Here is a 23,253-nt window from a genome sequence, read left to right as displayed (position 1 = left end):
CGTACTTTGACGCAGCGTTCTCTTCTCTGGGAGGACGTGAGGTAGGGCTTGTGCGCAGGCGCACTATGGAGGGACGAGGCCTCCCCCGCGGAATCGCGCATCTGCGCAGTCGGTGTTTATTGTGACCGACGGGCCGCGGCCCCGGATGTTGTGGCTCCCGGGGGGGAGATGGCGGAGGCAGAGGGGGTGGCCGCGGCCCCAGGCCCAGCTTCGGGGCCTACTTTGAGGGGTCGCCGCACTATGTCAGGCTCCTGGGAGCGAGACCAGCAGGTTGAGGCGGCGCAGCGGGCCCTGGTGGAGGTGCTGGGGCCTTACGAGCCTCTGCTGAGCCGGGTGCAGGCAGCCCTGGTGTGGGAGCGGCCAGCCAGGAGCGCCCTGTGGTGCCTGGGGCTGAACGCGGCTTTCTGGTGAGAGAACTGGACCCTCGGAAACCCTTCCAGGCGCGAATTCGTCAGGTTTCTCTAGGGCTCTACCTCTCGCCTCTCCTGTTTTCTTCGCTGCCTTGGCTCCTTCCAGTACCTGCCTAATTTTGCCTCACCTCCTTCCAGTCCATTCCTCCTGCAGGCTTTGGCATCGCAGTTCTCCCCAGGGCTTTCCAGTTATCTTCCCTGCTTTACTTCTCCCGCACCCTTGCCCCGCACATCTGGCAGGAGCTTCTGGTAACATCTTGAGCCGCTCGAAGCGAGCGAGGACGCCTCATTTTGGCTAGGGAAAGCTGTGTCACTTAAGGCCATCACTTCCCGTCTCTTGTCCGCTCAAATGTGGTTTGAAGACCATTCTCAGAGCTTTGATTTTAGTAGTTGTTATATTGGGGTAGAGGCGTGAGGCGTGAGGTCTTGCAAAAGTATCCAAAGGTGTGATAAGAAAACAAGCTTGAGTGATCTGAATTAGCACGTTAGTTATCCTTTCCCTGCTCGAGGGAGTTTATGAAGTCTGAGCGTCAATGAGAGCCTCCAGAGCTGCAACTTGAAAGAAAATTATAAGCTTTTGAAGAACAGTTATGAAATAGTGGTAAATTTCACCCGTCTCAAAGCCACTTAACGATTGCATCTCCTCCCTGTTCCAAGGAATTAGACATCCTTAGGCACGGTTTATAGGCAAGGAGATTGAGGATGCCCAATAGCGTGTGTGAGTTTTCCTGAGCTGCAGAAGGGAAACTATAAATATGCTTTAAGAGTCTGTGTGCCGTGCTGTGCGAAAATGAAACTGCTGCTTCTCAGTTGTCATCCCCTAAAGAGGACATAGGTCTTCATACGGTCTGCTAAGCATAGTTTGGAATTATTTATAACTAGGAAAGGATTATTCACCAAATTCCAAGGGAACTGAAGTATAGGGGGGCTTCTACAGCTGAATGAAATAAACCTATTCTGGATGAACCTGAAATGAAACAAAGTATGTGTTTCCAAAGAAAATGTGTTTTTGCTAAAAGTACGTTTTCCTGAAATTCTTGGTTTTAGAACCAAAACATTTATTATCCTTTGTCTGAAAGATTTTCAGTGAACTGGAGCAAAATAATGTCAAATTCATTGATAGACACAAGGTTCAGCTATTAAGTTAAGCCTCTCACAGTCTGAAGGGGACTCAGATTTGAGGTGTCAGAGCAGTCTCTGGCATTAGTTGCTTCTGGAGTCTCTAGCAAACTTGATGATAAAATTTTCCTACAGCATTCTTCATTTATTTTTGGTTGTGCTTCTCTGATCCCCAGGTACCTACTTCCTTCCTTTTCTTTCTTTGGCAGAAATCTTTAAGTGTAGCACCTCAATCAGGAGCATTTCCCAAAATGACGTTTTCTTCCTTTCCCCCACCTCCCCCATCACAACTCCTAACCCCAAGCCATTCAGTCAAAACTTCATTTCCTACATTGAGATTGTACTCCTAGGGGGGAAAAAATTGGCCCTTAATAAACCAGTTTGTATCCAAGTGTGATTGGCCAATATATAAAAACTTCATCAAGGTTTATTAATACAAATGAGTTAGCATGTATGTTGTTATTTTTGAGGAGGGGACTTTCCATATGCCCCTTGCCTGAGAGATTTTTTAAAAAATATTTATTCATTTTTTTAGAGAGATGGAGGCCAAGCGTGAGTGAGGGAGGGGTGGAGAGAGGGAGACATAGAATCAGACTCCCAGCTGTCAGCACAGAGCCTGACACGGGGCTCAAACTCATGGCTAGATCAAGACCTGAGCTGAGAACGCTCAACCAACTGAGCCACCCAGGTGCCCTGCTTGAGAGATTTTTGAAGTAGAATGTGGAGTGGAGGTCTGTATTTATAGGGAGCTGCTCTCCTATGTGATTGAGGCACATCTTTGAATGTTACAGTTAACTTTAATTTTCTGGCCCCCAACAGTGTTTGCTTAAGTTTACTAATATTCTATGTTTAGAATCTCACTCAGCTCCCCTTTTTGTAGTCTTGGTCTCTTAAAGCATTGTTGTGATTGGTCTTTGTCTCTGGCATTTCCTGCTAGGTTGCCTACTGAGTATCCAGAACATGGTTACTGTTGTTACATTCCCATCACTCTCTACGTAGGTACAGAAGAGCTAGAGCAAAATAAAGGTGTGACTCTTGAGACTCTTATACTTTATGGAGAGAGGACTCATCTCCATGAAGGCTGCAGAGTGACTGATAGTGTTAAACCCTCAGAGGCTAAGGTAGTTTGGTATTGGAATTCATAGCATTGTTGTTTTAGGAAATGAGCTTCCTTGGAAGACAATTTGAGGCTCAAAATGAAAGTTAGACTTGACATTCTGGTAGCATCATGTTGTACATGTCAACATGTGTTGACATTTCAGTTAGGAATGTCAAAGACTGTTTAGTTCTTGGACATTATAAATGTTTAGAAAATGTAAGAGGATCATTGGCTCAGGTCACAGAGAAATTGAAATTTTTTTCCCTTGTTTTAAATGATGGTACATCATTAACTGTGGTGTTTTATACATTTTGAGGTATTAGAAGATTGGATAGGAGTACAAAAAATCCAAATTCAGGTAGGTAGTCACTTAATTTTCAGTGTTCTGTATTCTCAGTCAAGGTTTTTCTGTACGTGTGAATGTGCCCTCTGACATCTTAATAAAACAAAAACAACAGCAGCGTAAAAGAGATGGATGTAAATGCCTTGCCTCTATAGTATTTCAGGGCTTTCAGTCTTTTTTATTTTTTCTTCAGTTTTCAGAGCAGTTATGGTGATTATATCAGAAATCTTTCAGCCTATGTTGCTTCTGGTTACTGACATGTTATTATCTTTAGGATAATAACAGAAATGTCAGGCCTTCCTTTCCAATAGCTTGTGTTTTCATTAACCTCAGCACCACCTGTAAAGGAGTGATTTGGGGGAAGAATATTGGAGTCAGCCATAGTGTATCCTGACAGGATCAGAAAAAAACAGGTTGAAGTAACCTGTTGGTTTAACTCAGATCTAGGAGATCAGGGGAGCACTAAGGAGCCCTGGACATGTGTGTGCATTCCAAGCCCTCCCCCTTCTATGAAGAGGCACATGATTCAAGGAGGGCTAGATGGCTTCAGAGCTCCTTTCCAGTCTTTAACATTCTAGGATTCTAGACCGTCTTTCAATTAAGGATATCGATTTAGAGCAGTCACAAGCTGATTCCCTATTGAGATCTGCCTTTACAATGATTTGTCTCAGTTAACCATACCATCTTCTAGGGATATCATGGAATCTATTGTTTTCACGATTAAAAAAATAAAGATGTTCTCTCTCCCCCCAAAAGAATCCAAATACAAAAATGACCGAGTAGTGATTAAAGCAATTCTGATTTAAAAGTTTAGAATATGAATGAAAAATAATAGGGACAGGAAGTGGAAGGCAAGGCCCAGTTAAGCAGAGGCATTTGTTCTGTGAGAAAAATTTACACGTCAAATTTCAGATGAAACATACTGAGCAAATGCTTCTCATGCTAGTCTTTGGAGGGTTCTTGTTGCTTTTGGTAGCCAAGGAGACTCCCAGGGGTGCCTTGGCTTACTGTTTTGCCTGTCTTCCGCCATTAGTTTTTATCTGTCCTAATTTTAAGGTTGGGTGCTTTCTGTCCATTAACATAAAGTAGGTGTTTAGCAACTAGCTGGTTTCATTTCTGGTTTTGTGTAAGCAACAACTATCACTAAATTATGTGGGTTGGGTTAATTTTTTTCATACTGATTTACCAGTGACTAGCTCATTAACCAGATGGCCACAAGTGCCGTACAATAATGGGCTTTTTGTCCCTATAGGATGGGATGCTTTGTTCTGAAGTGCCAGTGAGACAAGCCTACTCTGTAATAACAAAGAAACCCAGAAATAGTATCTTCTTTGGTTGAAGATAGACATGTGCTCTTTATTTTATTTATGATATAGCAAACTCTAATTCACCTGTACTAATTATGAGGATCCGTGGTATAATTAACCTCAAAGAAAATTGTTTGGTTTTGGAATTTCTCGTGATTTTTCTGGAAACCAGGTTGTTTTTCCAAGGAATATTTTTTATTCAGAGAGATAATTGAATTTTAACCCCTAATAAAGGGGGTGAAAAGTTTACAAAAGAAAAAAAGTAGAAAATAATGAATCAATGGATGTATAACATTTCACTCTCGTTAGTAATTAAAAATTTGAATGTAAATGGCAGTGAGTTACTAATTTCTGCTTATTTTTTTTAATGGTAGTATTTAATTCTGGGGAAAGTATGTAAAAGCTGGTATATGATTGATAGCAACATAAATTCAATAATCTTTCTGAAAGGTAATTAGGCAACATGTATTAAGACACCTAAGGGGCATCTGGGTGGCTCAGTCCCATGTCAGGCTCTGTGCTGACAGCTCAGAGCTTGAAGCCTGCTTTGGATTCTGTGTCTCCCTCTCTTTCTGCCCCTCCCCTGCTTATGCGCGCGCGCTCCCTCTCCCCCTCCCTCTCCCCCTCCCTCTCCCCCTCCCCCTCCCCCTCCCCCCCCTCTCCTCCTCTCTCTCCCCCTTTCCCCCTCTCCCCCTCCCTCTCCCCCTCCCTCTCCCCCTCTCCCTCCCCCTCTCCCTCCCCCTCTCCCTCCCCCTCTCCCTCCCCCTCTCTCTCCCCCCTCCCCCCTCCCCCTCTCTCTCCCCCCCTCCCCCCCTCTCTGCCCCTCTTCCTCTCTTTCCCTTTCTCCCCTCCCCCTCTCTCCCTCTGCCCTTCTGCTTGCTTGCTTGCTTGCTTGCACGTGCACACACACTCTGTCTCAATAAAAAAAAAGAAAAAAGAAGAAGAAGTTAATGTCTTTTCAGGGACTGGGGGAAAATGGACAATGATTGTTAACGAGTATGGGTTGTCTTTTGGGTTGATGAAATTGTTCTAAATTAGATAATGGTGATAATTACACAACTCTGAATATATTAAAAACCATTGAGTTAGGGGCGCCTGGGTGGCTCAGTCCGTTGGGCGTCCGACTTCGGCTCCAGTCATGATCTCATGGCTGGGGAGTTTGAGTCTGCATTGGGCTCTGTGCTGGAGCCTGCTTTGGATTCTGTCTCCCTCTTTCTCTGCCCCTCCCCGGCTTGTGCTCTGTCTCTCTCAAATACAAATAAACATTAAAAAAAAAAAAATTTAAAAACCTTTGAATTAGACAATTTAAAAGGGCGAATTTTATGGTATACGAAATATCTCAGTAACTCTGTTATTAAAAAATAAAAAAGTCAAGGGGTGCCTGGGTGGCTCAGTCAGTTGAGCATCCAACTCTTTTCTTTGTTTTTTTTTTAAATTTTTTTCTTAACGTTTACTTATTATTGAGAGACAGAGAGACACAGAGCGTGAGCAGGGGAGGGGTAGAGAGAAGGGAGAGACAGAATCTGAAGTAGGCTCCAGGCTCTGAGCTGTCAGCACAGAGCCTGACATGGGGCTCGAACTCCCAAACTATGAGATCATGACCTGAGCTGAAGTCAGTTGCCTAACCAACTGAGCCACCCACGCGCCCCAAGCATCCAACTCTTGATTTCTGCTCAGGTCATGATCTCATGGTTTGTGAGATTGAGCCCCACATTGGGCTCTACCCTGACAGTGTGGAGTCTGCTTGGGATCCTCTCTCTTCCTCTCTCTCTGCCCCTCCCCCATTCATGCTCTCTTGCTCTCTCTCAAAAATAACTTTAAAAAAAAGAAGGTAAAAATTTTAAAAAGCATTTCCCAGTATTTCCACTTGAAGTAGTTAATGGAAGTAAGGACAAAAATACATGCTCAGTGATATATAATTCAGCTTTACTTTTTTATATCAAAAATTGGAGACATGTTCAATTAGAGAAAGATTTAACAGACTAATTATATGTATGTATGATATAATCGTTTTTGATGTTTTTCTGGTGATACAAGAAAACTCATCTATGTATTGTTAAATGAAGAAGGAGGTTTTTAAACCAGATATGACATATATTTCCATGGAGTTTTTATATATGAATTTTTTTAAATAGAAGAAAATAGGGGCACCTGGGTAGCTCAGTCGGTTAAGTGTCCAACTTCAGCTTAGGTCATGATCTCACAGTTCACAAGTTTGAACCTCGCATCCAGCTCTGTGCTGACAGCTCAGAGCCTGGAGCCTGTTTCAGATTCTGTGTCTCCCTCTCTCTCTGCTCCTTCCCCACTCGCACTCTGCTTCTCTCTCTCTCTCAAAAATAAATAAACATTAAAAAAAAATAAAAATAAATGGAAGAAAATAACCTCTTCACATTTTAGGGCATGTATGTGGATAACGGGTCATTTTAAAATACTTTGTTATGGAAAAATTTAAACATGCATAAGTAGAATAATATTATGTACTACTACCTACTCAGTTTTAAAATTTTTCGGGGCACCTGGGTGGCTCAGTTGGTTGGGAGTCCGACTTCAGTTCAGGTCATGATCTCATGGTCTGTGAGTTCTCATGGTCTGCTGACAGCTCAGAGCCTGGAGCCTGCTTCAGATTCTGTGTCTCTCTCTCTCTGTCCCTGCCCTGCTCATGCTCTTCCCTCTCAATCTCAAAAATGAATAAATGTTAAAATTTTTAAAATTTTTCAATTCATGACCAGTTTTGTGCCTTCTGTACCTCACTTCTTTTTCACCTCTTCCTTTGTTGTTTTGAGGCAATCCCAGGTGTCTTATAATGTAATCTCTTAAGTATTTCAGAATGTGAAAAATCTCTGAAAAATACTTTAAAAAATACCAGTGCCATTATCATATGTAGAAAGTTAATGATTCTAATCAATGTTCAAACTTCCAATTTTTTCAAATATTACTTGTGTTTAGGGGAAATTATCTGGCTCAGTCCGTAGAACATGTGACTCTTGATCTCAGGGTGGTGAGTTCAAGCCCCACATTTGGGCTTGAACTTAAAAAAAAAGAAATATTATTTTTTAAACTTGGTTTGGACCCAAATGAAGTCCACATATTGTGACTGATGTGTTTTTATATGTCTTTTACTCTTTGTTCCCTTTCAATCTTTCTTCCTCTGTAATTTGTTGAAGAAAGCAGCAGAGTGGATTTTACTTATTGTATCCCTATGCATATTCCCCTTGTGCTCTGTATTTCCTGTAAATTGGTAGTTGGATCTAGAGGATTGATCAGATTCCGGTTCAAGAAATTTTTTTTTTTGGTAAGACTTTCATAGATGGTGTACTAACTTCATCATATGTGTGCGTGTGTGTGTATGTATAAATGTTTATTTAAAAATTTTTTTTAATTTTTTAACATTTTTTTTTTTTAATTTGTTTTCCAACGTTTTTTATTTATTTTTGGGACAGAGAGAGACAGAGCATGAACGGGGGAGGGTCAGAGAGAGAGGGAGACACAGAATCGGAAACAGGCTCCAGGCTCCGAGCCATCAGCCCAGAGCCCGACGCGGGGCTCGAACTCACGGACCGCAAGATCGCGACCTGGCTGAAGTCGGACGCTTAACCGACTGCGCCACCCAGGCGCCCCTTAACATTTATTTTTGAGAGACAGAGACAGAGCATGCGCTGGAGAGGGGCAGAGAGAGAGGGAGACACAGAATCTGAAGCAGGCTCTAGTCTCTGCTCTGTCAGCACAGAGCCTGACGCGGGGCGTGAACTTGCAACGTAGGCCAAAGTCGGATGCTTAATCGGCTGAGCCACCCAGGCACCCGTTTATTCATTTTTGAGAGAGAGAGAGAGAGACAGAGAGAGAGCGTGAGTGGGGGAGGGGCAGAGAGCGGGGGAGACACAATCTGAAGCAGGCTCCAGGCTCTGAGCTGTCAGCACAGAGCCGGACACGGGCTGGAATTCACTAGTCGTGAGATCATGACCTGAGACGAAGTTGGACGCTTAACCAACAGAGTCACCCAGATGCCCCTCGTGTTTATTAATTTCTTCTATAATTATCACATTTTCTAAATTTCCTCCAATAAACATGGTTGCTTTTATGAAAAAGAAAAAAACGTATCATTAAGAAAGAATAGATTGTGAGTCCACAGTGGATACAAGGAGTAATGGGCTGTGGGCAATCCCCAAATTGAATAATTTACATGTGAATATTCAGAATTGACTTCATTTGCAGTTGTTTTTGCTAAGTTGGGAAGTTCTCATGCTGATTATAGTTGCTCAGAAATGTTTCACATGTTGTCGTATCAAACTTGTACACTGTTATATCTGCCTGTGAAGTTTTTGGCGTGCATGAAAAGACATTGCAGGACTAAACTAATCCAGGAGAGTCAGTCCTCCATATTTTTTATCCATCCTTTATCTGTACTGATCTCAAAAATACTTTCTTCAATTATGTTTTGTCTTTGCACATGGTTGCAGAGTTGTCTTACAGGTGTGCTTCCGGGTTACATCTGTAAAATGATAAGCATTAATGTGACCTCTTTTCACATGGTCCATGTCTTACTCTTTTCTGAACTCTTTTCGAACAAAGCACACTAATCTGAGATTGATACTCCTTTTTTGTTGAGGGATTTAGTGTTGAGGCCTGGAAGGAAAAAAGCACACACTTATCCATATTTTATGTTTGACGGTCAGACTTCTAAGAGAACATTGATGCTAATTATCTATTACCTTGGAGGGGTCAACTGCAGTATATTAAGGTGATATATCCTATTAATTAAGTTTTTATCTGTATGGAAGAAACTATTTTCCCAAGAAATGTTATTTTATTTATACCACACGGAAAAACTTTTCTTTTTCTGAGTTCCTACATTGGCTTGTTCAAGAAAAAGATAAATCTGGTCCTGAAATTAATTTATGGGTCAGGATTAATCTTGTGGAGAAAGATGTTTGGGGTGCCTGGGTGGTTCAGTTAGTTAAGCATCCAGCTCTTGATGTTGGCTCAGGTCGTGATCTCATGGGCTCTGTGCTGACAGTGCAGAGCTTGCTTGGGATTCTCTCTCTCTCTCTCTCTCTCTCTCTCTCTCTGCCTCACCTTCCTTCTCTCATAAATAAACATTAAAAAAATTAAGGGGGAAAAAAAGATGTTCACAGTTTTAGCCTTCATGACCCAAAAAATAAAAAACTTTTTGTAAAACTCGTTACTGTTTCACCTTTATCTACAGGATAAAATCAATATGCTTGTCATAAAAGGCTCTTCATGATCTGACTTCTGCCTCTCTCCCCATATTCATCCCCTCCTTGTATTCTATGTGTTTCAGTTATATGAAACAGCTTGTTGTTCCTTAAATATGTCATGCCAGCTGGCTGTTGTCCCTATCTGAATGTCCTTTCCTTCCCCACATCCTTTTGCCCTGTTTTCTTACCACTTACCTTTTTTTTCTTTAAATATTTTATTTTTTAAGTAATCGCTACACCCAGTGTGGGGCTCCAACACACAACCTGAGATCAAGAGTCACACACTCCACCAAGTATGCCAGCTAGGTACCCCATTCTTACCAATTATCTTAAAAAAATTGTTTTTAATGTTTATTTATATGTGAGAGAGAGAGACAGAGACAGAGTGTGAGCTGGGGAGGGGCAGAGAGAGACAGAGGACAGAATCCCAAGCAGGCTTCAGGCTCTGAGCTGTCAGCACAGAGCCTGACAGGGGGATCAAACTCACAAGTCATGAGATTATGACCTGAGCAGAAGTCGGATGCTTAACTGACTGAGCCACCTATGCACCTCTTTACCAGTTATCTTTTAAATCCCAGCTTAAATGTCCTCTTCTTTGTTATTGTTATCTTGTCATATTACAAGCACACATAGACACATAAATACATTTGAGAGTAAGGTCCATGTCTTACTGTTTTCTGTAACTGGGCTGCTTACCTCTAGGCCTCCACATAAAATGGGCATTCAGTACACGTTTATTGGATTGAGTTGAAGCATAGGTGGGCACTATAACAGGCTACTAAAATAGTTCAGGTTGGGGCGCCTGGGTGGCTTAGTCGGTTAAGTGTCCGACTTCAGCTCAGGTCACGATCTCGCGGTCTGTGAGTTCGAGCCCCGCGTCAGGTTCTGGGCTGATGGCTCAGAACCTGGAGCCTGCTTCTGATTCTGTGTCTCCCTCTCTCTCTGCCCCTCCCCTGTTCATGCTCTGTCTCTCTGTGTCTCAAAAATAAAAAAATTAAAAAAAAAACCACGTTAAAAAAAAATAAAATAGTTCAGGTCTTGGAGAAACAGTATTTTTACTGCCATCATTTTTGGAAAACCGGTCTGCCTTAGGAGTGCTTAATATCCTATCCCTACCGCAATTTATATATGTGTTAGTAATTATGATCTGGGAAGTGGAGATTGTAGACAGTCTGAAAATTGCCTTCCCAGGGAACCCTTTCAAGAACTCTGGAGAAAATAGTGGTCATGCCATTTCCTCCTATGCTGGCATATAGAAGCAGCAGGACTGGGGAGCAAGAAGTTCTAGAGCCCTTATCCTTGGCCTTGTTAACTTTGCTTGCCGGGGTGATGAACTGGCTTTGGAGAAAAGATTAATGACCTGGGGCAGCTCCAGAGGCTTATTTTTGTTAAGCTGCTTTCATTCTTTAATCTCATATATAATTACAGTGTCCTTTAAGTGGTGGGGTAGAAAAATCGGAATAGGTTATCATTGGTGTCTGGATTTTTCAGTTCTTGGTTCCTCCCATCCTTCATTGTTTGTATAGTTTTAAAAATTACATAACGTGGATTCACGTTTGTTGAATACAAGTACAAAAATGTCTAGAGACAAAAAATTCCTCTGCCAATCCCTGCATATGTATAGGTATTCATAGATACACACAAGATAAAGCTATTTTTTTCTTTAAATATAAGGATTATATTCTTAATATCCTGTGATTATGTCAAGTCATGAGGTCTTGTGTTGAGTTGAGAAGAAAAGAGCTCATTTATAACCAAACCTTGGTCATCCTAACCCTTGTTTGATCAGTTGTTATAAAGCTAATAACACTGCTACATTGTAAAATTGAATAGAGCAATGTGTTTGGCATGTATTTGGTGCCTTGTGTTTTCTTCTTTTTAGCAAGATCAAGTATGGTATTTTTATAGGCAATTAAGTATGTTGTTTCTATTACCTACAAACAATCCTGCATGTTTTGTTATTGTTACCACTACATACAGATGAAGAAACCAAGGCTTAAAGAGGTTGAGCTTGTTTATTCAAGGTCACAGGACTAAGCGGGTGTTGAGAGAATTGGACTCCAACCAGTCTGACTGTAAAAGCCATGTCTTACTGCCCTGCAGAACCATCTCTCCAATGCATTCAGCTTCCCTCTTGAAACTGAATGGTTTAGGGGCGCCTGGGTGGCTCAGTCGGTTGAGCATCCGACTTCGGCTCAGGTCGTGATCTCATGGTCCGTGAGTTTGAGCCCCGCGTCGGGCTCTGTGCTGACAGCTCAGAGCCTGGAGCCTGTTTCAGATTCTGTGTCTCCCTCTCTCACTCTCTGCGCCTCCCCCACCCATGCTTGCTTGCTCGCTCTCTCTCTCTCTCTCTCTTTCTCTCTCTCTCTCTGTGAGAAATAAATAAACTTAAAAATTAAAAAAAAAAAAAAGAAACTGAATGGTTTCTCAAACCATCTGTGGTGAGGGCTAGTGGTGGTGTCTTCCCTGATGTGTGGCAAATCATTACTTTTGTAAAGTACAATACAAATCAGTTACTAGAAAAATTAAGTTTAAAAAACGGACAGAAAATATAAACCCAAAGGTATTCTTAGATTACAAATTACTTGGTCAAACTTCTATAAAAATTTCTAAATGCTTACTTTATTAAAAAAATTTTTTTTAATGTTTATTCATTTTTTGAGAGAGAGAGACAGAGCGTGAGTGGGGGAGGGGCAGAAAGCAAGGGAGACACAGAATCTGAAGCTGGCTCCCGGCTCCCAGCTCCCGGCTCCCGGCTCCCGGCTCCCAGCTCCCAGCTCCCAGCTCCCAGCTCCCAGCTCCCAGCTCCCAGCACCTGCCTCTGAGCTGTCAGCACAGAGCCCAATGTGGGGCTTGAACCCGTGAATCATGAGATTATGACCTGGCCGAAGTCGGACGCTCAACCAACTGAGCCACCCAGGTGCCCCTGTAAATGCTTGCTTTAAATTTTGTACTTACTTCCTCACAGACTGCCAGAATCAGTTTGTGGGCCAGCACTGGACTACAGACACTGAAAGGCACTGCTTTATTTTTTTTTTAATTTATTATTATTTTTTTAACATTTATTTATTTTTTGAGACAGAGAGAGACAGAGCATGAATGGGGGACGGTCAGAGAGAGGGAGACACAGAATCTGAAACAGGCTCCAGGCTCTGAGCTTTCAGCACAGAGCCTGACGCGGGGCTCGAACCCATGGACCGTGAGATCATGACCTGAGCTGAAGTCGGCCGCTTAACCGACTGAGCCACCCAGGCGCCCCTGAAAGGCACTGCTTTAGAGTCCTTATGCTGGGGTATAGAAACACTCCTAGAACTAATTTTTTTTATTAAATATCTTATGAAAGATTAAAAAAAATTTTTAGTGTTTATTTTTGAGAGAGAGAGTGTGTGAGCAGGGGAGGGGCAGAGTGGGGGGGTGGGGGGGAGAGACACTGAGACACAGAATCCAAAGCAGGTTCCAGGATCTGAGCTGTCAGCACCGCCTGACGCGGGGCTCGAACTCAAGAGCCATGAGATCATGATGTGAGCTGAAGTCAGACACTTAACTGACTGAGCCACCCAGGCATCCCTGAAAGATTTTAAATGTTAGCATTTATCAATGCATGGTGAATCTTGGTTCTTCTTCTTTTACACCCTTTTCCTTGCCAACCTATATTATTTTGACATAAATCCCAGATTATCACATCATTGTGTTCATAAATATTTTAGTATGTATCTTTAAGAAATAGGGACTCTTTAAAAAAACCTATTTTCCATAACGTTATCACATCTAAAAAATTAACAATTCCTTAATATCTTCAGGTGTGCTGTAGGTGTTAAGATTTCCCAGATTTTTCATAAATATCTATTTGTGGTTGATTCCTTCAAATAAGAAAGAACTTTTCCTTCATCCTGTTAATATGATATATTTATTGATTTTTATGTGTTGAACCACCCTTGTATTCCTGAAATAAATCTCAGGAATTGGTTATGGTATATAATCTTTTTAATATGCTGCCAAATTCAGTTTGCTAGTATTTTATTGAGGATTTTTGCATGTGTATTCATAAGAGATCTCGGTCTGTAGTTTTCTTGCAGTGTCTTTGGCTTTGGTATTAGAGTAATGTGGTCTCATGAAATCAAGAAATGTTCTCTCTTCAATTTTAAGGAAATGTTTAAGAAGTATTAGTGTTAATTTTGAAGAACTGGCTCTTGGGATGTAGCTTCATTGCTAACTTTCTGTGTGACCTTGACCAAATCATTTTACTTTTTTGGGCCTCAATTCCTCCGTCTGTAAAAGAATATCTAATTGAATTATATGCTTCTTAATACATCTCTATCAGTTTGTTGCCCTACACTAGGGTCTAATCTGGTAGAAAGGTGTTTGCTTTCATCCTTATAATAACTTGTTATCAGGAATGAATTTCTTCTCCCTGAAATTAATGGAATCACAGACTTATAAGTTGGAAGGAGCTTTAAGAGGTTATTTGACTTAGTCCTCTGCCTTTACAGAAGCAAATTATTACCTCTGCCACATAGGTAAAATAGCTGATGTTCAGAAAGTTTAAGTGATTTTCCCAAGCTATATAACTAGGATTTAAGTCTATTTACTAGATTCTGAAGTATACATGTGGTCCTTTTTGAAAGTAGCTTAATTAGATAATAATCTTGTTTTTCCTTCTCTATAGGTTCTTTGCACTGACATCCCTTCGTCTTGTATTTTTACTTGCGTTCAGCTCAATGATCATTGTGTGTATAGATCAATGGAAGAACAAAATCTGGCCTGAAATAAAAGGTGAGTTCGATAGCATTTAGAACAATCTGAACTGGAAATGATCTTTCATTTAATTTTTACCTTATTTTGGGGGGTTTATGGGGGAGTATATAGAACTGGGAATACCTTTTGATGCCTGAATTATTTGCTTTAGGAGACACTTGAAGGGCTGGTGCTCCTTCTGTAGTTTGGTGGAGCTGTGCTCCACCCTTCCCATTGTTACTAAGCTCAGGAGACCTGTACCCACCACCTGAGATGTTCTAGCCTTCATTATTGGTCTGAGGAGTAAGTAGTCCTCAAGTTAAAAAAAAAAAAAAAGATTCTCATTGCATACTACATCTTTACTGAGGCAGTATCAGTTTGCCTCTCAGGGATTTCTTTTAACTTGTTTATTTATAAAGCAGTAAGCTAAGTGTTGTGACTTATATATAGTACTCTAAGACATGATTCCTTTTCTCAAAGATTGTACATACATAAACAGAAGACAAATGAAATGACAGTTGTAACACAGTACCAAATATGTCACGGTGCAGTATGTGATCAGTATGTTTATTATGTATTTTGGCCCTGGCTCAGGCCTTGAATGAAGCAAGAGATTTGAACAGTTGAATATAAAAGTGTGTTTCTAGAGGGGCCAGAGCTTGATTAGTCTGAGAAACCAGAAGCTGCAAAGCATCTCTGAGAGCAGGGAATTGGTCACTTTCACCCTAATGAAGAGGTCACTGAAAGGAGTACTAGGAAATAAAACTGAAAACATGTTGAGATTAGATTTTACAAGGCTTTTGAGTTAGGCCTAGAAGTTTAGACTTTATCCTATAGCTAGTGGGTGGTCATTAAACATTGTTAAAGCTTATATGCTGAAGTGATATTAAAGCTTAATTTGATAGCATTTTGCAAGCTCACAGAGAAGAAAATGAGGAAGGAGAGAGACCTGATAGGAAACTATGGCAGTATGTGTGAGAAGTAGTCAGAGAAGTATTCATGGAAACAAATGATGGGTGGCTTCAAGAGCTGAGAAGTAGGAAGACACATTAAGACTGGTAAATAGGGGGTTAGAAGAATTAAGGGATAAAAGCCAGCTGCGGGAGTTCAAAGCTAGGAGAATAGGAGAATGGGATTATAGTCAGCGTATACAGTAGCAGCAGGCAGGGGAGTCCGTTGGCGTAGGGGTTGAGAGCGAGGAAAATTGATGTAGGTTTTGGACATGTTAATTTTGAAGTGTTGGCAGGATATTTACACCAAAGTATACAGCTTTTAAATATATTCCCATCCTATTTTGCAGAGACTTTAAGGAGTCATGTAGTTCATTCACCTGTTTTATGGCTGGTGAACGTCAAAAGACTTGACATCGTTCACTATAGTTAATAGGTCTCTTTTTAAAGAGAAAAGACAGATTTCTAGGGTTGGAGTAAATATAATCCGCCTCAGTAACCTGGTGCACCTTGATACGTATGAACAACCAAGACGCACTTGAGGGGTGGGACGGGTCATTTTTTTTCATGTGCACCTTGATTCTCAGTTGTAGAAAGTAGAAGGGGTCCTGATGCTCCATTTGGATCCCCTCACCCGCCCACTGGAGAAATGAGCAGGCATCAGCCATCATCCCCGTGTCTGCAGTTCCCTAACTCTGTCAGTGTAACATAGTGTCTCCTTTTTATTGGCTATTAGCATTTTCTTTTCCTCAAACCTATTAAAACTTGAGCTGTCAGACCAACAGCCTAACATTTTTATGTTTAGTTTTCCCTACCAACTAATGCTGGTGTTTGTTTTAATATTGTAGTGCCAAGACCCGACGCATTAGACAATGAGAGGTATGGAACACTAATTAAATCCCTTTTCGTTGCTCTGATTGATTCTCTTGTTGTAATATTCTGGTTCCATGTTGTTAACTCCATGTTATGGATACAGAGTATAAGCTGAGAACCTAGTCTGTTCCACATAATCATTTTAACAAATCTAAAATTCAGGCAGCAATATGTTGAGATGGCTAGTGTCCTCTGCTATTAAGAAAAGTTTTGAAAAAGAAGTGTTGTAGTGCCCCGTAATCTAACATGCCAGGAAATTAGCTGCATTTTTTAGCCCTACTGTGAAAACTTCGAGGCAACTTACTTCATTTGTCTCCTGGCTTTTATACCAGGTCATTTAGTGTTTTCTGTGACCTCTGGCTTTTTAAAGTTCCTGGTCAGAAAACACATTGGTTCCAGGCATCAGCAAGCCAAAGATTCCTCTTATGTCTTACAGGTCCTGCTTTCATTTCTCAGTTCATTCATCCCATACGTTTGATCCAAGGAATTTCCTCTGCTATGGTTTATTTTGCTTTTGCTTTGTTTATTTTCTCTCTGATGGACACATGCACCATTGCCTCCCCTCAGCAGCAGCAGTGTCAGACTGTGCTTTACTTTTATCCCTGAATTGCAATCACAGTGAATTGCAATGGTCCGAGTGCAGGGAAGATGTTTCTAAGCACAAAGGGCCTTGAGCTGGTGGCAGGTTTATACACGTGGATTGGGCCGCTTGCTCACAGGGTGGAGCTGTTGGAACAAGCGTGCCCTCCTAGTCTCTAAATTCAAGTTTCAACCTGTGAGACAAGAAGAAAGTCCCACTTCACTTCCAGAGCACCTAGGACTAGCCACTCCCCAGCTCCAATTGAAACCTAGAAGCATCGGCTGCCTACACAGCAAGATGGGGCAGGGGGGGAGTCCCTCAACACCCTCCTTTCACAGCTCCCCCTTCTCTCTCCTATAGCTGGGGCTTTGTGCACCCTCGGTTGCTCAGCGTGCCCGAGCTCTGCCACCACGTAGCTGAAGTCTGGGTTAGTGGGACCATTTTCATAAGGAATCTTTTGCTTTTCAAAAAGCAAAACCCAGGCAAGGTAAGACTTCCCATTTCACTTTCATTTCTGGCTTCTCAGTTCAGTTCATGCTAAACTGAGACAGTCCTGTGATGGCATATCCTCATTCAAGAGAGGAAAGATCCCGACGATTGTGGAGACAAAGGGAAGTTGTAGGAAGGGGTTTCTGACCAGCCACTAGGACTAGGGGAAGAGCTTGACGATTCCTTCTTTGGGTGCTTGCCTCTTAGATTGAGCCATCTTCCTTAGATTGAGCCCCAAGATGGCAAAGAAAGCTTGCTTGTGTGCGTTTTGTGTCATAGTAAACGTGGTAGGTTGTTGGGTTTTTTAATTTTTTACCTTTTTTGTTTTTTTTAAATTAAAAAAACCCCACCACCAACACTTGCTTTCAGAGAGAATTTTTGGCTAAGCCCATGCAGACCAATTTCCTAGCAGGAAAGGTGCAGCCCTGTTGGGTTAGCCACGGAAAAGGAGTTTGAATAGAATGGACATCCTCCTTTCCATCCCAGACATAATCACTATGGGATGCAACAGTGGCTAGACACAGCTGTGATTCTGACATGCCCACTTATAGGTCATAAAGAATCATTTTAATCACATCTCCACCTATCCCCTGTCCCCACCTCAGTCTCCCTCCATGTAACAGAAACTTAATACTGTTTCCTGACTCCTCCAGTTCTGCTTGCTGAGCTGTGGGATACTGACCTTTTTGGCCGTTTTGGGCCGCTACATCCCTGGGCTCTTGCTGTCCTACTTAATACGTAAGTATGGCACATAACCTTCCCCTGAGCTTACCCTGCTAGCTTTTCCAGCCACAGCTGCTAACTCTAGGTCTAGAAAGAGGACTTTTATATTTTGGTTCTCCAGGAAATGATCTTTTTATATTTTCATAACCTGTTTGGTGTCATGAAAGTATCTTTCTTCTTATCTATAACAGGCTCCCCACACATAAAGTACTTTTCTTACTACGTCAGCTTCAGAAATCATTGAGGGTTCACTAACCTATGTTGTATTACCAACTATAAAGACTGTCTGTTCCTATTTAGGAGGAAATTTTTAGAGTCCGAATACTGTTCGGACAAGCAGAACACAATTCTTAGAGGTTTCTCTACTAGGTTCTGCTTATTCTGGAGCACTTTTTTTTCTTCTGGAGCACAGTTTTTTAAATTTAGTTACTTCCTGTTGGCCTGAACTCTGTGTGGGGCTGGAAGAACTGAGTAGTTATGGTTGTGGCCAGAAGCTCACATGATTTGTTGTCTAGTTTCTGAGGCATTGTTACCAGTTAGCCTTTTGTATGGCTCAGTGACACCTGTATGCATGTGACCACACTGCCTGGTTCTGTTCTTAATGTATCGTCAGCACACTCTGCTGTGCACAGCCACGTAGGTGGCTGCAGAAGTCTCTGCCCCCCAAAACCCCCTCATGTAGTGGGGGAGCCTAGTAAAGATGGATGACCAGCAGAATGAAACAGAACTATTTCCCACCGAGTGTCCAGAGGGCACAGTGACAGAAGGACAGTAAGGACTGTTTCGTACAGCCCCTTCTCCACCTTGCCGCTGTTTCCCACTCCTTCTCTCAGTTGTCACTGTCATGATGTGGCCCCTTGCTGTGTACCACCGACTGTGGGATCGAGCATATGTACGGCTGAAGCCAGCTCTGCAGCGGCTAGATTTCAGTGTCCGTGGCTACATGATGTCGAAGCAGAGAGAGAGACAATGTAAGTGTCAAGGGGAGGCTTCTTTCCACTTGGGCAATTTGGGGAAGACAAGGAGAAGCCTGTGAGTCCTCAGAAGTTGGAGAAGTGAGTGAGGTGTGGTTGGTGTGTAGGGGGCGGTGATAGGTAAAAGTAATATTTTATTCTAGGAAGTCTGTGCAGGCTTACCAATTTTCCCACTTAGAATTCTGGACACTCCCATTTTAAACAAATCTGGGGAAAGCTCTTCCAAATTGAATAAAAGTCAGACAGCGAAGATATCCCTAGTGTTTGCTGCTTTTTAGGAAGTACTTTCCTTGTGCCCGAGCACTGTGCTGGCAGCTCTGCATACATGTCTTATTTAACCTTGACAACCTTGAGAAAAGAAATTGAACTTCACAGTTAGTAAATGGCAACCTCTAAGCCAGGCCTCTTTTTACTACTGAAAGCTGCTTTCCAAAGGTGATTCATGCTGCCTGAGAAGCCAGAAGATCCAAGATCCTCCAACACATGAATGACAGTTCCGTGAACTTTTTCCTCCCTCCTGTGGGCTGGTCAGGTTAGATATTTCATTAAGCCCTAGCCTTCAGAGAGCCCTGCACACACAAGGTCATCAAGGCCCAACACCCCCTGGCACAGCCAGCTAAATAGTATCAGTCCTCAAAAGCCTAATTTAACCAAGGTGGAGCATCTCCCTTTGCCCTCTCTAGGACAGCCTCCACTTTCCACCTTGACATCCTGTCTGCCCCTAGCTGATCCTGCGACTTGTTGATCATCTGATCAGAACAAAAGTGTGGAGGGGCTGGTGGAGGAGAGGCAATGGAAGAGAGATCTTTCTCTCCCCAGTTATCAGCTTACCTTGTTACTTAGGCTCAGCAACCCCCACCCTCAGGCATTGTGATGGGGGCTTCAGGATATATTCAGAGGATTCATTCTGTTCTGTTCTGATTTTATGCCTTTGAAGTCCAGGGCGGGTGGGGGTTTCCCCTTAAGGGAAGACGTCAAGGCCTTCTGCTCTTTCCACATAGTGCGCCGCAGAGCCCTACACCCAGAGCGTGCAATGGACAACCACAGTGACAGCGAAGAGGAGCTTGCTGCTTTCTGTCCTCAGGTATCTTGGGTGTGGAAGGCGCACCACTGGCCAGTTAGCCCCCTTTAACTGTATGGCAGCTCATGTTTAGGCAGTGACTAGGTTTTCAAGTTCATTATGGGTGCTTCAAGGCCCCACCCTCCCCTTGCTCCAAAGAACAGTGAGGAGAGAAGCTAGTGTTCTATTGGGACTGTGTGCATAGATCCTAGTTTGAGCCTGGTGACCAGCACACCCTCTTCCGTGTCTCCTTTTAACCCCTACCATCATGGCAGAACTTCTGGAACTGGCGTGATCATCTTTTAAACAGCCCAGCCCACCTTGTGTTGGGCAATGTATCTTCCTGGCCACCTGTGAAAAGTTATCTCTGGATCAGTTATTTGCTTAAGAGTAAGTGGCTGGTTGACTCCCCACACTACTTTCCTTCTTATGCTCAAGATTGATAAATAAGGGTGTTTTCCTTGGGGGAGCAGCCTAAAAGGGGTAAAGATATTACCTGAAGTCCCTATTGTGCCTGATTGCACTGCTGGCTTTAGGGTAGCCTTTAGGGCTGGCTAATTAGTAGAGCTATAACTGGGGAACTGCACCTTTTCCTAATGGCATTCTCTCTTCAGGCTTGTTGGTCTTTTCTTTCCCAAGCTGGATGATTCTACTGTTGCCAGGGAATTGGCCATCACAGACTCCGAGCACTCGGACGCTGAGGTCTCCTGTACAGACAATGGCACATTCAATCTTTCACGGGGCCAGACACCTCTAACAGAAGGCTCTGAAGGTGAGGGGAACCTTGGACCCAAGTTGATAATGACTCTGACTGTTGCCACTTAGCTTCCCTGGGCAGAAGGGGATACTGCCCCCTCCTCTCTGAGGTGTGGATCGGGTGGCAGAACAGCTTTGGCATATGGCTACAGCCAGAATGGTACTGCTGCTCTCCTTGAAATCCTCCCTTAGTAGCCTCAGGTTTCTAGGCTCATATGGAGCATACTGGAGGAAGGGGAGGGAGTTCTTTGGGCAGTAGAGATCATAGCAGTCTGTAAGTGGAGGGGAAAGGCCAACCAGTGCTCCAGGTTTTGCTTCACCCTGAGAAATACAGGGTAGAAAAATCGGGTTACATGGGGCTGACTTTGTGGGGCTGGGGCACAGGAGTGCCAGGTTGTTGCCGTGTCTCAGACACCCCTCTGTTCTCCCAGACCTAGATGGTCACAGTGATCCAGAAGAATCCTTTGCCAGAGACCTTCCAGACTTCCCTTCCATTAATGTGGATCCCGCTGGCCTGGATGATGAGGACGATACCAGCATTGGGATGCCCAGCTTGATGTACCGTTCCCCACCAGGAGCTGAGGAGCTCCAGAACCCTCCCGCCAGCCAGGACGAGGCTGTACTGCCGGAGCTCCTGCTTGGTGCCCTGCCTGCAGGATCCAACCTCACCAGCAACCTTGCCAGCCTGGTCTCCCAGGGCATGATTCACCTGGCCCTGTCAGGGGCCTCCCAGCCAGGCCCTTCTGGCCCACCTCCCCGGAGAGCAACGAGAGGCTTCCTTCGGGCCCCTAGTTCAGACCTGGACACTGATGCTGAGGGGGATGACTTTGAACTTCTGGACCAGTCAGAGCTGAATCAGCTGGACCCTGCCAGTTCCAGGAGCCACTGAGGCAGAGACTCCTTTTGGGGGTCACTGTGGTTTAGGTTTTTTTTCTCCCTATCCCACTTAAGGTGAAGGGGCAAGGGAAGAACCCAGGTCCCATCCACTGAATTCTATATGTATGCTTGGTGACCTGGCTGAAGCTCAGGCCTGCTGAGAGAGGATACTCGCTCCCCGGCTACCAGCTGGACGCCCATTTCTGAGCTCAATCACTGCAGTGAGAGTGCTCCCCCAGGGGAGGCTTCTCCATCAGAATGGTACTTTTGGGGAACAAAGTAATCAGGGGTATTGGTTCCCCTTTGAGGGGGTGCTGCTGTTTGCTTCTAGGTATGGGTGCTCGGGGGCCCTCAGTGATAGAAGCCACCCTTTCCTTCCTTCCTCCCTTCATCTCCTCCCTGGAGCTCCAAGTCAGGCAGCAGCTGGAAGAGTTACATTGCCATCCTCTTTTGCTAAGCCATGATTTGATTTGTCTTTTTCTAAGCAAATTTTTTGGTTCTGCAGAGCAGACCTGCTCCCTCTGCCCTAGCCCATCCTCATTTCTTGAGGCTTAACCTCCAGTGCTCCAGTAGTGCTTGTGAAATTTAGGAAATGTGAACATGATGTGAGGGTCGGCCTCTTCAACATTACCTTGGGCTGTGGGGTCAGCTGGCTGAGAGGGCGGGTGCCTCTATATCTCATGGTCTCATGGAATCTTCTGAAGCTGCCTGGTTATTTTTGGTGCTGCTAACCCCTGGCTCCATTTGACCATCAGCCTGAGCAACGAGCAAAGCAATACCATACCATATCCATTTCCATGTTCCCGTTCCTTCCCCTGCTCCTCCTTTGGAGAAGCAATAATTGCATGGGGGGTGTCAAAGTAGCACTTTACAAATGGCTCATTGGCATTCACCCCAGGAGCCACCAGCTCTTCTTGCACCAGCTCTTCTTACTCCTGATTCAGTTCCTTTAATAGTTTTATTTTCAGTTGCTTCCCACTTGGCAGGGCCTCTTTTAAGGATGAGCCCAGTTAGCAAGAATGTGTAGTCAGAAACCCCTCTAAGGGGTATCTGTTCTACTGTCATGCTAGAGAAAAACTAAAAATGGCAATTCTAGACCTGTGCCAGACTACAGCCTCTCTCTGCTTCCCCAATCAGAGCTCAGGCCAAACTCTTCTGTCCTCTTGCCCTCTGCATTAACCCTTTGCTGATCCTCAGGGACCACTCCCCCAACACTCCCACACCTGGGCAAGGGATGTTGGACAGAGCCCATTTTCATGTGCTGCAGGTGGGAGTGTGCTAACATGTTTGCTCTTGGTTGATGGACAAGGTAGAGGCCGGGAGTGAAAATTAGGAGTGAGAAGGGAGAAGAGCTAGGTGCCTGTTTCATAGTCACTTGTGTGTGAAGATTCGGGGTAATGGCATCTCCCCACTTTAGGGTTCTCAGACTTTGGACACCTCCTCTCTTCTCAGAGCCCAGATGTCTCACAGGTGAACTCTGATAGGGAAAAACACAGGAGTGTGGGAGAGGAGCGGGTTTTGGTGTGTTTGCATGAGTGTGTGTAGCTTCAGGCCTTGGAAGTTGGCAAAAGGGAGGGAGGAAGGAGAGCAAAATCTTCAGAGGGTGTTTCTTGTACCTGGGGGATCCTGCTCTGAATCTCCTTAGTCCTCCACTGTGAACTGGGGTGGGGATGGACGGGAGGGGGGAGGGAGGGAGTGGTGCTGGGGAATAAATCTTATATGAGAACAATCTTTAAGAGACTGA

The 23,253-nt window shown here is 43.6% G+C and overlaps 1 protein-coding gene across 1 annotated transcript; it reads left to right on the top strand.

Annotated features, from left to right (window-relative positions):
- The first annotated feature begins 52 nt into the window (after nucleotides 1-52).
- Nucleotides 53-23,182, top strand: RETREG3 (reticulophagy regulator family member 3). The gene is made up of 9 exons (XM_060646050.3): nucleotides 53-407; nucleotides 14,161-14,267; nucleotides 16,027-16,057; nucleotides 16,992-17,118; nucleotides 17,774-17,858; nucleotides 18,677-18,814; nucleotides 19,819-19,901; nucleotides 20,517-20,649; nucleotides 21,065-23,182. The coding sequence occupies exons 1-9, from the start codon at nucleotides 169-171 to the stop codon at nucleotides 21,520-21,522; spliced, it is 1,401 nt and encodes a 466-aa protein (XP_060502033.1). The 5' UTR covers nucleotides 53-168; the 3' UTR covers nucleotides 21,523-23,182.
- The last annotated feature ends 71 nt before the right edge of the window (nucleotides 23,183-23,253 follow it).

The sequence above is a fragment of the Panthera onca genome, chromosome E1 (assembly GCF_046562875.1).
Source record: "Panthera onca isolate mPanOnc1 chromosome E1, mPanOnc1 haplotype 2, whole genome shotgun sequence".
Classification (NCBI taxonomy): Eukaryota; Metazoa; Chordata; class Mammalia; order Carnivora; family Felidae; genus Panthera; species Panthera onca.
The sequence above is the reverse complement of the archived record's forward strand: the minus strand, read 5'-3'. Positions and strand labels throughout refer to the sequence as shown.